Raw genomic sequence first — 18,686 nt, 5'->3', positions numbered from 1 at the left:
CTTCCCCAGGGTGCCCAGGATTCACGAAACCGCTCCCTCCTTAGATGATGAGTCGGCTCTGGATTTCCACTGTCACAAGTAATGCTGCCGTAACACCTTAGTACGTACATCCTTGTGTCCTCGTTCGAGCGTTACTGGAGAAATGGAATTGCTGAGTCTAAGAGAATTCCCTTTAGCATTTTTGAGCTGTCCCCAGTGAATACTCTCGTGCATGGTGGATGGAAGAGCACTTTCCCCAGCCCTTGACAAAAAACGAGTACCGTTACTCTCGTTCACTTTTGTAAGGCTGATAGAGAAGTTTACCTTGCATTTCACTAGTCGCTGAAGAGGCTGGACGTTATTTCTCTTCAGGCAGCTCCCAGGGTCCCAGCTCTGGCAGTTCTCAGCGATCCCAGTGCCCAAGGGGTCCCACCACACGGCCGCTGCCCCCCACTGCAAAGCCCCCACTGCCCCTGGCCGCCCCATCCTGTCTCCTCGCACCTGTGCCCTGCACAGCCCCGCCCCGGGTTGAGCCCGCCCGTCTGTGGTCCAGCGGCGCTCGCTGCCACTCGAGCAGTTGCACAATTGGGAAAAACCCACAGCTGTGCTGCCCCGTCTTAGATTCATGGCCACAAACCTCAGAAGGGCCCTCAGCACTTCCCTTGTACGTTTGCGTCACCTCCACCTTTCACATTTATTATTTCACATCCTCTTATCTCTCTTTATTTTTTTTTTATTTTTTACTTTTTTTGAGACAGAGTCTCGCTTTGTTGCCCAGGCTAGAGTGAGTGCCGTGGCGTCAGCCTAGCTCACAGCAACCTCAAACTCCTGGGCTCAAGCAATCCTGCTGCTTCAGCCTCCAGAGTAGCTGGGACTACAGGCATGCGCCACCATGCCCGGTTAATTTTTTCTATATTGGCCAATTAATTTCTTTCTATTTATAGTAGAGACAGGGTCTCGCTCTTGCTCAGGCTGGTTTTGAACTCCTGACCTCGAGCAATCACCCGCCTCGGCCTCCCAGAGTGCTAGGATTACAGGCGTGAGCCACTGCGCCCGGCCTTATCTCTTTAGAACCTTTCCCAACCCCAAGCTGACTGTGCCTGATTGTCACTGAGAACATGGAAGCCATTAGACAGGAACTGCCCTCACCCAGGCTACTGCCCACCCGGCTCTGCCCCTGACTCTCTCAGCTCCCTCCTGTCAACCCTCCACGGGGGCTGTGGAGGACTCCCCTAAGGACCAGGCCCTCCACCCCTCCCATCAGTGCCTCCCTTTCTACTACTGGAGTGTTCCCCTCAGCACATAAACATGATCTGCTGGTCCTGTCATCTTATAAAGAAATCCTCCCGCATACACAAGACACTGGTCAAATACACTGTCACTTCTCTGTCCTTACTTAACCCTTCAGCAGCGCTCATCATACGGTTGTCCACGCCCTGCACTTTGAAGGACTTTCTTCTTTTGGCCTCCTTGACAAACACTCCCAGTGTCCTCTACCTTCCTGGCTGTTTCTTTCCAGGTGCCTGGGCTGCTTTCTCCTATGCTCAGTCTCTAAAATTTGGAGTCCCCCAAGGCTCTGTCCTTCCTGGAGCCGAATATCCTCCCTAGGGGGCTCACCCAGTTCCCATGGCTTAAAACCATACACATGCCAGGGACTCGCAGATCTGTATCTCCAGCCCTGTCCTCTCCCTGGAATCCCAGACTGCCAACCTGATGCATCCATCTGGATATCTTATAGCAGCACTGGCCAAAAAAGAATACAATTCCACCCCCTGTGCACACACGTGCACCCATCCTCATGCGCGCGCGCGCACACACACACACACACACACACACACACACTCCAGACAAACCTGCTCATCCTTCATCCCAATGAACAGCACCATTATTATCCATTGTCTAAGGATTATCTCTTCCTCATCGACCTCCCAGCCCAACATCAAGCCCATCAGTGTTACCTGCTAGATGCATTTGGCATCCATCCACCCACTTCATTCAGTGCCACTATACCAGCATGGTGAAGCCACTAACCTCCCTCTCTCAGTAGTTGCTGAAGAGAACTAACATTCACCCTGCTGCTCTCCTGCCATCTCTACCCCAGCCCCTTCTCCACCCAGCAGCCCAGCAGCCAGAATGATCTCTTTTTTTTCTTTTTTTTTGAGACAGAGTCTCGCTCTGTTGCCCAGGCTGGAGTGCCGTGGCATCAGCCTAGCTCACAGCAACCTCAAACTCCTGGGCTCGAGTGATCCTCCTGCCTCAGCCTCCCGAGTAGCTGGGACTACAGGCATGCACCATCACGCCCGGCTAATTTTTTCTATATATTTTTAGTTGGCCAATTAATTTCTTTCTATTTATAGTAGAGACAGGGGCCGGGCGCTGTGGCTCACGCCTGTAATCCTAGCTCTTGGGAGGCCGAGGCGGGCGGATTGCTCAAGGTCAGGAGTTCAAAACCAGCCTGAGCAAGAGCGAGACCCCATCTCTACTATAAATAGAAAGAAATTAATTGGCCAACTGATATATATATATAAAAAAAAATTAGCCGGGCATGGTGGCGCATGCCTGTAGTCCCAGCTACCCGGGAGGCTGAGGCAGAAGGATCACTCGAGCCCAGGAGTTTGAGGTTGCTGTGAGCTAGGCTGACGCCACGGCATTCACTCTAGCCTGGGCAACAAAGCGAGACTCTGTCTCAAAAAAAAAAAAAAAAAAATTTAAATTTATAGTAGAGACAGGGTCTCGCTCTTGCTCAGGCTGGTTTCGAACTCCTGACCTTTAGTGATCCGCCCGCCTCGCCCTCCCAGAGTGCTAGGATTACAGGTGTGAGCCACCACGCCCGGCCCAGAATGATCTCTTAAAAGCAGCAATCAGTTTTTGTTCCCCTTGCCCCAAGATAAAACCCCAACTCCGTAGCCTGGCTCTAAGCCCTACATGAGCCAGCCCTTTCTTACTCTTTTGATCTTACCTGAAACTCCCCTTGCCCACTTCCCTGCTCCAGCCACGCTGGCTGTCCCTCTGGTCCTTCCAGTCAGCTGGCCAGGCTCATCTGTGCAAGGACTTAAGGCCCTCAGCTTGGCATGTCTTTCCCCTGCATTTTTGCATGCTAGGAGCCCTTGTCATTACCCAGATCTCGGCTTCTGTGTCACCTCCTTAGAGGTGGTACTTTGCTGACCACCCAGTCTGTGGTAGGGACACAATGACATCGTGAGATGCTTTAAAATGTGCTTTATTTGACCACAGTACTTTCTTTAACTACTTATGTGCTTGCTTGCGCTGCTACGGGGACATCATGTGAGCATCTCCTGTTGGCAAGGTGACTTCGTTCTGCCTCCGGGTCACTCAGGCAGAGTCTGACGCTAGCAGCCTCGGGCCTGGCTGTGTTCCCCTTAACCAGTGAAGCTGCAGTGGGCACACACCGTCCGCCCAGCCACCCCCACACCACCTTCATCTGCAAAATGCCAAAAGCCCAGACAGATAGATAAAAGCAAGGGATCAAATAAATTGAACTAAGAAAAAAGTGTTGTTACTCAAGAGGGGTTTTTTTTTTTTTTTTGGTTTTTGCCCTACTACATAGATGCCAAAGAGGTTTCACTTACTGTAGCTCACGTGAGTGTAAGAAAGGTGCTGTTGCCCTAGGGAGGAATCAGACTGGGCGAGGAGGAGTGACTGGCTCGAGGTCACACAGCTCTTAATGGCCTAGCCAGCAGCTGCTCCTTGCCCCAGCCTCAGTGTCCCCAACAGTCCCCTTGCCTAGAGCTGGGTAAGTGTGTCAGCTCTGCTTTTTAGAAATCTCTTTTTAAAAGAAAGAAAGAGATTGTTTTTGAAACAAAAATCATTTTCTGCTTTTAATCAGATTATTAATCAGGTCTGTGCCAAGCATTCTAGTTAGCTGAGGTTTGGCTGAAATCTCCAAGTGAGCAGCCAAACGTAAGAACTCTGTCCCTAATGTTTGTAGCCGAGGATGGAATTTTGCTAATGACACCCAGGCTAAAAATATAGGGCTGCTGACTTAAATAATACTTAGTGATATTTTAAAGTTTTAACAAAAATTATGGAAAACAGGTGCTTACTTAGTAAAATCTATTTTTCTGTAGAAATGCTCATTTTGTCGTGAAAGAGGGGCCACCGTGGGATGCGACGTGAAAGCCTGTAAAAGGTCATACCACTTCTTCTGTGCCAAGAGGGACCACACAGTTCTGCAAGCTGATGAATCTCAAGGAATTTATAAGTATTGCATAAAACATTTTGAAAACCACATTTTGGGGGACTGGGGTAAAGAATGGTTAGATTATCACAAGGAGGCTTTTGGAACTAATTTCACGTAAATGGTTTTCAAATGAGAACATGGTTTGGGGGACCCCCAGGTGGGAACCTGACTTCACAAGATCTTCTCCAAATAACACAGGGAGAAAATAATGCACGGTTTTGTTGTTTTTGTGAGACAGAGTCTCACCCCGTCACCTTGGGTAGAGTGCAGTGGCATCATCCATAGCTCACTGCAGCCTCAAACTCCCGGGCTCAAGTGATCCTCCTGCCTCAACCTCCCAGAGTGTTAGGATTACAGGTGTGAGCCACCACCTTTGTTTAAAAAAAAAATTTCCCTGCATCTTTATCTTCCTGGTAGAAAGCATGGCTTATCATAGTGGCAGAGATGGCCTAAAGAGTGAGAGACAAACAGGAAAAGATCCGTCCTTCTAAAGCCACGGGGTCATCAGCTTCTCCCTCCATTTTGTGTGTGGAATAAACAGAATTTCCCATCACCACGTGTCACCACCACCATCTTGCCTACAGATAGCTACTAAACACAATAAAGAAACTATGCAGCAAGTATAGCAATTAATCATTCAGGCGTTAAAGAAATGCATCCTGTTTGTATTGCCTTTGGGTTTCAAATTTTTCCCAGTTTCCTTCAGTAATTCTTTAGCATTCATTTGGACCTGGTAAGGCAGATTTCAAGTCCAAGAATGATATTTGTTTTATCCAGAGAGAACCCTGGTCTTCTGACAAAAGATTTCAGTACAGTTAAATAATAGTACAGTTTGTTTGGTCAGAAGACATCAGTAAGCCAGTTAACTGGATTAATTCAGATCATGTTCAACTGAACAATTCTTTTTGGTGTGTAGGTGCAGCCCATGACATGTCACACACAGAGGAAGGATTAGGGCCGGGCGCAGTGACACGCCTGTAATCCCAGCACTCTGGGAGGCCAGGGCAGGAGGATCTCCTGAGCTGAGGAGTTCGAGACCATGAAAAATAGAAAGATTAGCTGGGTATCAAGGCAAGTGCCTGTAGTCCCAGCTACTTGGGAGGCTGAGACAGGAGGAGCCCAGGAGCTTAAGGTTGCCGTGAGCTATGATGCCGCTGCTGCACTCTAGCCAGGGTGACAGAGTGAGACAATATCTCAAACAAAACTAAACATAAAAAAAAATAAAAGATGAAGGAACAAACTATCTTAGAAACAATTTTCACCCTCTTAAATTTATGACACAGAATAAAAAAGAGAATGATGGTCTGGAGTTGAAGAGCCAGGTTGACATTTCCAACTTTTTCGGGGCATGTGCATAGATTCTACTTGAACATTTTATTTTATTTTATTATTTTTAAAAGACAGAGTCTCACTCTGTTTCTCGGGCTAGAGTACCATGGCATCAGCCTAGCTCACAGCAACCTCAAACCCCTGGGCCCAAGTGATCATCCTGTCTCAGCCTTCCAAGTACCTGGAACTACAGGCATGTACCACCATGCCAGGCTAATTTTTTTCTATATATTTTTAGTTGGCCAATTAATTTCGTTCTATTTTTTAGTAGAGATGGGGGTCTCGCTCTTGCTCAGGCTGGTTTCGAACTCTTGACCTGAGTTATCCTCCTGCCTTGGCCTCCCAAAGAGCTAGGATTATAGGTGTGAGCCACCACACCCGGCATTGAACATTTTAAATTTCAGTGAAATATATTTATGTTTTCCAGTCACCATATTCTGAATAATAAGATTAGTGTTAGGAGAACATTATTTCTGAAACTATTATTTTTGTAAGATTTGTTACATTCTTTTTTTTTTTTTTTTTTTTGAGATAGATTCTCGCCCTGTTACCCAGACTGGAGTGTCATGGCTTCAGCCCAGCTCACAGCAACCTTAAACTCCTGGGCTCAAGCATGCGCCACCATGCCCGGCTAATTTTTTTTCTATATATTTTTAGTTGTCCAGCTAATTTCTTTCTATTTTTAGTAGAGACGGGGTCTGGCTCTTGCTCAGGCTGGTCTTGAACTCCTGACCTTGAGCAATCCTCCTGCCTCAGCCTCCCAGAATGCTAGGATTACAGGCATGAGCCACCACGCCCAGCCAAGATTTGTTACATTCTTAAAATGATCTTTAAAACTATCATTCAGACGCTGAATTATTTTTCCCCCAAACCCCCATTTTTACCTTAGTGTTCCTGGCACTGTTTTATTAATTTATTCAATAACCATTTACATTATGTCAGGCATAGTTCTAAGTGCTTTATACATTTTTTTTTTTTGAGATGGAATCTCACTCTGTCACTTGAGATACAGTGCAGTGGTGTCGTCATAGCTCACAGCAACCTCAAACTCCTGGCTCACACCTATAATCCCAGCACTTTGGGAGGCTGAGGCAGGAGGATCACTTGAGGCCAGAAGTTGGAGACCAGCCTGGGCAACATAGTGAGACCCTCATCGCTACCAAAAAAAAAAAAAAAAAAATTAGCCTGCCTTGGTGGTGCACAACTATAGTCGCGGCTACTAAGGAGGCTGAGGTGGGGGGATCACTTGAGCCCAGGAGTTTGAGGTTGCTGTGAGCTATGATCACACTACTGTACTCCAGCCTGGGTGACAGAGCCAGATCCTGTCTCTAAGAAAAAAGGCGGGGGTGCTTGGAGAGGATAAGATGGAGTCTGAACCTCAGAGAAGTTATCTCCTGGTGAGAAAACAAAAAAGGTCAATGCTAGCTGCAGTACAGGGCATGCGGGAGCAGGAGGGGGTTTGCATGGAAGGAGCTTGGCCTTGAGAGTTGTGGACACTGGGGAATGGTGGGGACATGGGGGTTCGTCCTGATATTTTCTACACTTTCAATATGTTTGAAAAATTTAAGTACTCGCCACATGAAAGTGCTCAGAGATACAAAATCCAAAGGGGGGGGAGAGAATAATTTTGAATGGGTGAAGCTGGGAAGGCTGCCTGGAGGAGGTGGGAAGAAACCACACCTCCCGCTAGGCAAGGAGGGGTCTGCATCAGGGAGTCAGCACTATGCGGAAAGGAAGGGAGGGGAGCTGGGGCTGGGGAGGCAGAAAGGCTGGAAAGAAAATGGGACCGGAGTAGTTTCTCAAAATTCATCCATTTCTTCTTCATCATAGTCTGCTATGCTAACTTTTTTCTCTTGGAGGACATGGATCAATTCTAGGTTCCTTGTAGGGCAAATCTAAGCCCTGGGGGACACACTTGTTGCTTTTGAGAACTACTTTTGCCCAAATTAATGCATGCAATTTTGTGGTGTTTGTTGTTGAAAACCAGCAGAATTTTGTATAGTCGGATGGAAATTTGCCTGCCTTAGAAGATGCTGGATCTTTAGGTATCTCTATACAGTAAAATCCCACTGACCACGGTATGTGAACTCCTATTGCATAAGATGATTTAATCAGTACTCAGTCCTTTAGAGGATGTCACAATCTTCCTGAGGGTCACAGGGCAGAGAAGCATCCGTCTGCACTTGACGTGGGTCACTAATTTTACACAGGCTTAAACAGCACTTTTTAAAAACATAAAATAAATAAGGTAAGGCCATCATGAAAAATAGATTAGTACCTTTTAAAATCACAATGGACATCATTGGAAAACTATAAATAAAAATATTTTACAGTTCTTTGAAATTGCATATTTTCAGATTGTTATGCCAACAACATGCTCCTGTATCACTGAACATCCCTCCAAGTGGTAAGTTTCTAAAATTCAGTACTGTGGGTTTGAAGAAAGGTACATTTAGGTTATGAGGAGGACTAGTCTGATTTAGTGGCCTCATTGAATGAAAATATAAATTTTTGAGTTAAAATTTTATTTATTTTTCTTTTCTTTTTTTTTCATTTCGGCATATTATGGGGGTACAGATTTTAAGGTTTCAATAAATGCCCTTTCCCCCCCTCGCCCCACAAGTCTGAGTTTCCAGCATGACTATCCCCCAGATGGTGCACATCTCACTCATTATGTATGTATATACCCGCCCCCCTCCCCCCTGCCCAATACCCTATTACTGTAGTACCTATGTGTCCACTTAGGTGCTACTCAGTTAATACCAGTTTGCTGGAGAATATATCTGGTGCTTGTTTTTCCATTCTTGGGATACTTCACTTAGTAATATGGGTTCCAGCTCTAACCAGGGAAATATAAGATGTGCTATATCACCATTGTTTCTTAGAGCTGAATAGTAGTACTCCATGGTATACATATACCACATTTTATTAATCCATTCTTGGATTGATGGGCACTTGGGCTATTTCCACAGCCTTGCAATTATGAATTGTGCTGCTATAAACATTCGAGTGCAGGTGTCCTTTTTGTAGAGTGTCATTGGATCTTTTGGGTAGATGCCCAGCATACCTATAGAACGGTCCATTTCGTTATTTACCATGTAATTGACTGATTTTTCTTCTCTGTCAAAGAAACCTATTCTCTCGCAGCCATCCTCTGATATCTTTTATCCTCACCGCACTCACAGGACCAAACTAACACACTGTAAAAAGCATTGACTTTTGTGACTGCCTCTCTTCTAGAAGAATATTAGACATTTTAGTAGATAAAATTAATAAAGTGCTGCACATTCCCTGAAGGAAAATTTCCTAAGAATGCATGGTTAGCATTTTGGTTCTAATGAAGACAAACTGGGCTTGGCTAACTAGAGTTATGGGATGTATGCACATTCATTCAAGAGTGGGACAGAAGTGTCTTAGCAGCACTGAATCTGGAATGTTCACTGTGAACTGGAGCCAGGCCCTCTTTGGAGAAGACTTAGTTCTGTGTCCTGCCAACTGCATTTTATGGTGGTAACACCATTCTGTAAACAGCATCTCCACCCTCATTTTTCAGTCACTACCCTTTTAAACTCATTACAAAATTCTATGAAAAATATTCCTTTCAATCAGTGTTTACTAACAGGGAAAGAAGACAATCACATTATTAGGTTAAAAATGATTATAACACTGTCTAAAATGAATCGTCTCCCTCAAGGAAACTAGTTTCTTTTGAATGATTCCAAAAATTTTCTGTGTATATGATCACACCTACTATTATACTTTGCTTTTTTTTCACATGCTATAGCTTAGAGATACTTCCACATCAGCACAAATGGAATATACCTCATTTTTAAATGTCTGCATAATATTCCATTGTATAGCTGTGACACAATTAGACTATTTTCTGCTTGATGAACATTTAGGTTATTTCCACCTTTTTCTATTACATTTCATACTATAGTAACATTGTTAGTTAACATACTATAGTTAACATTGTTCTCCATACATCTTTGTGTCTTTATGTAACATATTAGGAAAACTTCCTATAAATTGCTGGGTCAAAGAATATAAACAATCAAACTCTGGACCAAACTATTGGCTAGTTACCTTCCAAAGAGGCTGCACCAGCAGTACACATTTACCCATGTTCTTGCAAACACACATATTAAACATCTTCATCTTTATCAATCTGATAGGTGAAAAATGTTTTATGTTGCATATCTTTATTTATGGGTCAAATTAAGTGCATTCCCATATCTTTACACCAATTTTTTTTCTTATGACCCAATTTGTTCATTTTCCTATTCCATGAACCCTCTCCTTAGGGTTCCCCATTTGCCCATTTTTCTACTCCCCCGATTATTTCTCTTTTTTGCATTAACTTTTAAGATCTTTTTATATTTTAAAAATTAACCCTTTGGCCGGGCGCTGTGGCTCACGCCTGTAATCCTAGCTCTTGGGAGGCCGAGGCGGGCGGATTGCTCAAGGTCAGGAGTTCAAAACCAGCCTGAGCAAGAGCGAGACCCCGTCTCTACTATAAATAGAAAGAAATTAATTGGCCAACTGATATATATATAAAAAATTAGCCGGGCATGGTGGCGCATGCCTGTAGTCCCAGCTACTCGGGAGACTGAGGCAGAAGGATCGCTCGAGCCCAGGAGTTTGAGGTTGCTGTGAGCTAGGCTGACGCCACGGCACTCACTCTAGCCTGGACAACAAAGCGAGACTCTGTCTCAAAAAAAAAAAAAAAAAAAAAAAAAATTAACCCTTTATCATATGTGGCACAAATGCTCAGTCTAAGTTTGCTGTATCTTTTGACTTTATATTAATAATAATTTTTGGCATATAACAGTTTTATATTTGGCCAGGTGTGCTGGCTCATCCCTGTAATCCTAGCCCTTTGGAAGGCTGAGGCAGGAGGATCAGTTGAGATCAGGAGTTTAAGACCAAACTGAGCAAGAGCAAGGTGCTGGCACTATTAAAAAAATGGAAAAATTAACCAGGCTTGGTGGTGTGCACCTGCAGTCCCAGCTACTCAGGAGACTGAGGCAGGAGAATCACTTGAGCCCAGGAGTTTGAGGTTGCTGTGAGCTATGATGATGCCACTGCACTCTAGTCCAAGCAGCAGAGCAAGACCCTATCTCAAAAAAAAAAAAAAAAAAAAGAAAGAAAAAGAAAAAAGAATTCTATATTTTATGTAGTTAAACAGTAATCTTTTCCTTTATAGCTTCTAATTTTTACATGATTTATATTTTTGGTTGGGTTTTCAGAAGCAAAAAGAAAAAGAGAAAGGAAGAAAGGTCTCCAGACAGACATTCTTATACAGGTAATTTGACTTAATTTTTATAGCTTTACATTTCTTCATATGGTTCTTATTTCAACCATTCTGAATTTCCAGGGAAATGTACTTTCCAAATCATCTGAATGAACAGCATTTGTATAATACACATCTTCATTTGTGTTCTCAGCCCCCGTGGAGCTGAGACTGCTCCTGAAGGTGTTTTGGAAGAATCCCATATTCAGGAAAGTCTTAGATAACTTCTAGAAGGTAGAACCATACTGAGATGAGTATTAATGGGCAGCTAGAAGTTCCAAGCACACAACCTTGAGGAAGTGACATACCCACAGCGTATAGTCAGTCGTCCTTACAGAGCCACGCATGTCCTAGCTGCATGGTCCACACCTGATCTATTTTGCAACTCCTATCAACTTCTGGATTATTATATGTAAAGTATATGAAAATATTTTGGGGATTTGAAACAGTTTTTACATATCAGCTTATATAAGCTAAATTCATATGAGCCAGCAACCTTCGTTTCTTCCTGTTTATACAAGAGGTGCTTGTCAAACACCTCTTGATGTTTGATTACACAAAACAAAAATACATCTTATGTTTACATCCACCTAAGAATAGGGGGCATGATTCTCACCACAGGTATATCATTCAATTACACACAGCAAAAGCCTGGTTTTCATTGCATGCAATATTAGATGCCGATAGTAAAATCAGTGTAAAGTAATCTTGATTTTTCTCTCCTTCCATTCTAGGCTGCTGAAACAATGAAATTAAATACATACATGAGACAAGTGAAGGAGGAGCCTGGCAGACACACAGGTTTGCTCTAAGTGACATCTGTACCAAATATGTCCTAAACAAAGTACTTGCAAAAATGTCAACCCATGCCTTTCAAAAGTGGTATTCCACTTTATTCTTCTAGACTTATAGTAACTAAGAAGAGTATAAACCTTTATCATAACGATGCATCCTGTCATACCCCCAGGATAGCAAAATAACTTGGGTTGGAATCTTTTCTTCAGTATAAAGAAAAAATACACTTCTTAATAAAGACGCTGCCAGGCTTGCCTGCGCTCAGAATCCAGTGATGTGCCACCCCTCTCACACTGTGACGCCAGCGACTGCAGCTCTCTGTTCCTTAAGGAAATAGACATTCCATTAACGATGCACAGTAACCGTGACAGGAGTTGAAGCTAAATTTTTTAAAATCCTCTTTATTCATCTAGTTATTGTAAGCAGAGATGTTTTTGTTTACACTTTTTGTAACATTTCATTCATTGTTTCAGCTGGCAAAAAATGAGGTATGATGCAATTACAACCAATAGAAAAAGCGGAAGTGCCGTTTCATTTGACTAATTATGCTCCTCCACTGCGGGCAAGGCCTGAGGAAGGAGGCATGGAGTGATTCACCATCAGCTGCCCTGAGACAGACCATTTCCTCCTAAAGTGTTTTTCTTATTCTCAGATGCAATCGTGAAAGCTCCTTTCCTTAAGAAATGTAAGGAAGCAGGACTTCTTCATGACTTATTTGAAGAAATATTAGACAAACTTCATTTGGTTCAAGAAAGACTCATGGATGAGAGGACTTCGGAATCAGGTACTTAAATACCAGTATTTCTAGGTATAAAGAGTTCTCGTAGACCTAGGTGTGAAACAAAACCAAACCAAGAAAAAAAAAAGACCCATTTCATTTTTCCTTTCCTGTATCTCATTCTTTAATAAAAATAATTGTACCACATCTACTGTCTTTTATAAATCAACAGGATGTGGGTAATTCAAACCAAGTAATTTTGTCAAAGGTATGCCGAGTCGTGATGTGTTTTCCTGAAGTGCCTAACAGGTTGGCCAGTTAAAGCTCGATTCAGTCGCACATGTGCCCCACTGTCCCGCATGTGTGTCATTAAGATCTGAGGGCCGGGCGGGCGCGGTGGCTCACGCTCACGCCTGTAATCCTAGCACTCAGGGAGGCCGAGGCGGGCGGATTGCTCGAGGTCAGGAGTTCGAAACCAGCCTGAGCAAGAGCGAGACCCCGTCTCTACTATAAATGGAAAGAAATTAATTGGCCAACTAATATATATAGAAAAAATTAGCCAGGCATGGTGGCACATGCCTGTAGTCCCAGCTACTTGGGAGGCTGAGGCAGAAGGATTGCTTGAGCCCAGGAGTTAGAGGTTGCTGTGAGCTAGGCTGACGCCACAGCACTCTAGACCGGGCAACAGAGTGAGACTCTGTCTCAAAAAAAAAAAAGAGTAAACATTTCCAAAATTCTTTTATTCGTTTATTATTTTCTCTAGACCAAGCACTTCTCAAACTTGAGTGTGCCCAAGAATCACCCGGAGGGCTTGTGAAAACACAGATAACTATGCCTCCTCCCACCCCCCAGGTTCTGATTCAGTAGAAACACTGAGAATTATTTCTGACATTTGACATTTCCTGGGCTGCTGTGGCTGCGGTCTAACACTGACTTGCCGCAATAGATGACCGCTCTCTTGACTTCCCTGTTTGCGGTTATTTTCTGAGGAGGTTCTGCCTATACAAATTATTTAAATGAAACTTCTTAATACTGAAAATGTTTTTCTCTCTCCAGAGTATGAAGAAATTGGAGCTTCACTTTTTGACTGTAGACTGTTTGAAGACATATTTGTACATTTTGAAGCAGGTATATGGAGTTATATAATAACCAAACAGCACAGTTTAGAAATATGTATCATAGATATTGAAATAATATCATGGCATATAGAATGATAAAAATCACTTTATAAGAATGTTCATTGTTTTATTAAATGGAAATCCATTACAAAAACGGTATGCCCGCCACCACACACAGAATAAAACAACATATATATGCGCACAGAACAACTGCACCCAGTGGAGACAGTAGGTATTGTAGGTGGCTGGATTACAGTGATTTCTTTTGTCTATTCTTTTAGTACTATAGTTTCCAAATTTTCTACATATACATGAATAGTTTTATAATCAGAAAAAAACTCAAGAGTAGAAATAAAAATTGATTCCAAAATTGGAGAGTGTTCTGGCTCACGTGTGTGGGCACAGGCAGGTGGCCTCCCTCTCACTTGGTAAGAGATGCAAAAATTTTACTTGTCCCAACATTAATTTTCAAATCTAATCTAATCACTTATCAGTGGGAGGTGGGTTGTGAGAGATTCTAAAAGTTCATCAGAAAAAAAATATGAGCAAAAATAGGAACTTTTTGTAGGAGAAAAACTAGTGTGAGTTTGGGGGAGGGAGTCTTTTTTTTTTTTAGAAGTTTGAACACAAATATACAAGTCTTAACTTTTATAAAACGTCAACCATTTACTAAGTGAGTCCTCCTTTCAGCATGACGATGCCTTCAAGACAGGCCAGATTTCCCCTTATTTATGAGTCTGTCCCGAGTTCTCTCTCAAGGGTGCTGCACACCGTTGGGCAGTCTGTGCACTGTCCCACAGAAATCAGTGTGAAGGCCACCCCCCCAAGAAGGCACACACACAGCGCCCCACACTCTGTTCCTTCCACAAAGATATTTGTCTATCCAGCAAGTGGTATTAAGACAATAGGTTTTCCCCGTGGAGAAAACATTAGTTCATATCCCTATGCCAATATATACTATCTTTCTCATTTGGGCTTTCTATATTACACACATTTCTGTTTGAATTTTGTATTATATTTACAATCAGCAGAAAAAAATATTTTTAAAAATCTCCTAAACATAGTGACTCTTTTAACAGTCTCTTGAAGATGTCTATTAATGGAAGTATCCGGTTTTTGTTTTGTTTTGTTTTGTTTAAGCAGCAGCCTTTAACATCTTTTTCTAAAAAGCTTTAGTTTATAGGGGACTTTGTGTTTTTTTCATGTAAAAGTTACACATTGGGAACACGTCACACATCATTGCTTGGACGGGCTGGCTGGGAGCATGTACAGTACAATGCAGTGTTTGGGAGGAGCAGGACTGTAGGAGACACTACTTTCAAATGCACAGGGACCAACCTAAGAGGCTTAACTTTTGACACCTAATTGACAAAGACTTGCTTAATCTAGCCTTACTAATGTTTCAAGTGAACTACAGGCAGCATGTATTCTGAAGAAAGATTATGTATCTGTGTACTTTTAAACTATTCAATTTTGAGGCTTTTAAAAAATTATGTTGCCTCTGGGTACTATTCATTATTTATAAGGGCCTAACTAAAGTTAACTTCTTCCTAAGTTTCCATGCTAAAAGTCTTCCTATTTCTGAATAAAACCAAAAGCAAACGTTTATGTAACATTAAAAATTGGATGCAGTTGTATGAAAGATTTGCCCTTATCCTTAATATTAGTCGCATTCTCTCTCCAGTTACCATCTCTCAGCAAGTGGATGTAGTATAGCATGAAGGTGATATAGGCACTGGTTTTTGTGTTTTTTGCTATTCATTATAGATATTTTGCACAGACACTGTTTTTAAGTTCTTAAAGATATATATAAGGGACTTGTTCTGCTATAAATGTATATCAAAATCTTAAAGATTTACTGACCAGCTTTATTGTGTGATAAATGCTAGAATTCTATCCTGAATTAGAAAACAGAGGAAGCAAAGGCATAAAAGAACCAGTTTTTGCTCACAAGACTCTAGACTCTTTTCATTTGAAGCACAAGTATTGTGTACTCTGTACTTGCAGGTGAAAGGGACTAGAAATAGTACATTATTTCTAACAAAACTTCTGAATAATCTGAAATCATTTTTTCTTTTCATAGCAATACAGAGTAAAGTCCATGAATCTGAAAAAAGGCTGCAGAAGCTAAAGAAAGAGATTGAGCTACTTCAGGACCTAAAAGAAACCTTGGGCTCTTTTCAAGAAAATAGAGACCTTAGGTCAAGTTCCACATCCATATCGTCCATGTCTTCTTAAGGATTACCATGTCTTAAACCAGGCAAAATGGAAATCCCAGAGATCTGTGAAAAACTGCATCTCAGGACTAGGCCTCTTATCTCACCCTAGGCCTGAACTGCAATTCCCACCAGCTCTTACCTCTTCTTGCCAATGGGGTGTTTATTGCCTCCCTCTGTTATCATCGCACTTCTACTGGCCCTCTCCACCAAAATGTTTCTCAGATTCTGCTTCAGTTAATTGGATCCTGCTTCCCATCTCTCCCACCCTCTGTACTTCAAATCCTGTGGGTGGCCACTTGCTGGTGCATTCCCTCCCTCCACGGTGATCTAAGTGGATTCCAGTAATATACCAGGTGCTATATAATATACCCAGGGCCTTTGCACATCCTGTTATGATCTTAACTCCTCTTTCAGCTTTGCCTACCTGCTCCTCCTGCAGATCTCACTATAAATCTTCCTTTATTCCCTCTGAGAGGACTTTTCCTTCACATCATTTCTCAGTATAATAGTATCTTACATCACACCAATAGAGTACAAGCTCTCTGAGGGCAGAAACTCACCATTCCTGTGTTTTGCTCACTCTCACATTTCCAGCACCTACTATGCTCAATAAATGTTTGTAGACAAAATGCATAAACTGTTCTCAACTTTTGAGACTAGTTCCAAAATGAGACCGTAATGGATGTCAGATATAATAAATTTGAATGTACTACTACACTTGTAACAAATTTACCTGTCTTCATGTCACAAAGTCTACTTTTTAAAAAATTTCTTTTTTTTTTTTTACTGCTCAGCTTAAGCAAAGAATAAAATTTTTTTAAAGAATTTATTTTCAGCCTCAGTTATCACATGGGCATTTGTCATCTTCAAAGCAAACACCTAATTTTTAAACTGGACTCTTTGAATAAGAACATCAGTGGGAATATCCAAGAAGGAAAAAAAATTAATAGTAAACGTTTTTCTCAACTGAACAATATACAATTCAGATTTTTATGCCCACACCAGCATGCCTGACCCCTGAAAACTTCACATTCACAGTTCTAATTCTTTAACATGGTCTTCTGATTTGCAGTAATGCTACATTTCAACATGGGTTGGAACTGAGTCCCAGCATGATGCGTGGCCTATCACAAGCACTCAAAAACGATTTGTTGAAGGAAAAATATGACACAGATGAAAAGGGGCATTCTATTCCTGCTGTAATGGCAGTCCTGGCCCAAGTCCTTACTACCTGAAGGACAAAATCTAAATCAGTGGTTTTCAAATTTGGCATGTCAGAATCATCTGGGATACTTCAAAAACTGTAGAGGCCAAGACTCTATTGAGACCTGAATAAAGATTCCCCCTAGTGTCACTGTCCAACCAGGTTCATTTGCCTGCTGCCCAAGAGGAAGCCAGCACACTAAGACAGCAGAGAAATAGTTTAATTCCACATAGTGCTAAACAGGGAGACAGGAGGAGTTTCTCAAATCCACCTCCCCAGGAATTTGGGAGACAGGGTTTTTAAGGGTAGTTTGGTGGGCAAAGGATTAGGCCATTAGGTTTGCTAGTTGGTTGAGTTCAGGGTGGGACCTTCAGTTCCTTGGTATGGGCACCTGGGTCAGCCAATCTGCTAGAATGCAGGTTCTTAGGTGGAGTCACAAGACCAGTTGAGTCAGCTTCTTGGTATGGGCCTCCAGCCTGTGTGAGTCAGCCAATCCACTGGAACGGCGGGACCTGGAAAATATCTCAGAAACTATCCCTAGGTTTTGAAAGGGTAATCTTATCTACAGAGAAAGCTAAGAATGTTTATGACCACCAGATTGCTGACTCCAGAGTAGCACATAAGGGGAGAGTGACTAATTATCATTATTTTAGCTGAGCCTGTGCCTTATTTTTAGCTAGACCCTTAACATAGTTCTTGCCTTGCACCCCTTTATTAATTCATAGGGGCAGTTTCCCCAGTCTAAGTGATCACTGCAGCTTCAACTCCCTATCCCAATATAACACATCTTACAGCAATGAATTGTCTTGATGACATGATCGTCATTAAAAAATCTTTGTCCTCACTTTACTGTCAAATTGAACCCGTCATTCTCAGCAGGTAACTTGGCACAAATGAGCACAAGTGTTCGGGGTCATAAGGTAGGCAAATATTGGCTAACCGCTAAAACAGACTTGGGTGTCTGTATGTCAGCTATCCCTCTACTGAAGAACTTTAATCAAATTCTTTAGTCTATATGGGAATAATTCTATCTGATGGGACAAAATAGGGACCCTAAATAAGAAAATGTATGTGAAGCACAGAGTGCAATGCCTGGCACAACGTGGGAAACAAATGTTATCTCTCACACTCCCCTTGCCAACATTTCCTGGCTTATTTTCTCCATTCTAACCACACAAACTTGCTTATGGTAAGTTGTGGAAGGCTCATCAGCCCCCACCTCTAAGCCTTTGCTTGTGCCCATTGTTTTGGAGATGAGCTAGGAGGACACTTTGTGTTTCCCCCTACACTGCACAAGCATAATCTTCAAACCATCTGCTTGTCATGTTAACCCTATTTGGTTTCCTCTATTATGAAAAGCTATTTATAAATATCTGTTTGTGTTGTTAATTCCTAAACCTATCTCCCCTCTCTCCCAATAATTTATATGTTACTTGAGGATATGGACTGTCTTTCCCTTCATTTCTAAGTACCCCTCTGCAGTGAAGATTCAACTGTACCATCTTTTCAGCAGGTATAAAATCCAAGAATTTCTGTGATATGTGTTTGTGTATAGTTGAAAATCAAGCAGTTGACATGTTCATAGCAGTACCTATCTTTAGCCTGATACTTGCTAAGAATACACTACTGATTTTTTTTTTAAATTGTAGTATACTATACATAACATAAAATTTACCATCTCAACCATTTTTAAGTGTACAGTTTAGTGGCACTAAATACATTCACAATATTGTGTAACCATCACCACCATCCACCCAAAGAACTCTTCATATTGCAAAACTGAAACTGTCCCCATCAAACAACAGCTCCCGGTTCTCCTCTTTCCCCAGC

General features: G+C 42.2%; 1 protein-coding gene across 4 annotated transcripts in view; it reads left to right on the top strand.

The window, feature by feature from the left end:
- Positions 1–16,477, top strand: part of SETDB2 (SET domain bifurcated histone lysine methyltransferase 2) — an 86,750-nt gene extending 70,273 nt beyond the window's left edge. For all 4 annotated transcript variants that reach the window (XM_020290390.2, XM_012737305.3, XM_012737309.3 and 1 more), the window contains 7 exons: positions 4,068–4,201; positions 7,867–7,916; positions 10,759–10,814; positions 11,537–11,603; positions 12,250–12,381; positions 13,372–13,443; positions 15,517–16,477. In XM_020290390.2, coding sequence (XP_020145979.1) covers positions 4,068–4,201; positions 7,867–7,916; positions 10,759–10,814; positions 11,537–11,603; positions 12,250–12,381; positions 13,372–13,443; positions 15,517–15,671 — 666 coding nt within the window. In that variant the 3' untranslated portion in view covers positions 15,672–16,477. The remainder of the gene's footprint in view (positions 1–4,067; positions 4,202–7,866; positions 7,917–10,758; positions 10,815–11,536; positions 11,604–12,249; positions 12,382–13,371; positions 13,444–15,516) is intronic.
- The last annotated feature ends 2,209 nt before the right edge of the window (positions 16,478–18,686 follow it).

This window comes from Microcebus murinus, chromosome 13, assembly GCF_040939455.1.
Source record: "Microcebus murinus isolate Inina chromosome 13, M.murinus_Inina_mat1.0, whole genome shotgun sequence".
Taxonomy (NCBI): domain Eukaryota; kingdom Metazoa; phylum Chordata; class Mammalia; order Primates; family Cheirogaleidae; genus Microcebus; species Microcebus murinus.
This window is presented reverse-complemented; position numbering and strand designations above follow the sequence as displayed.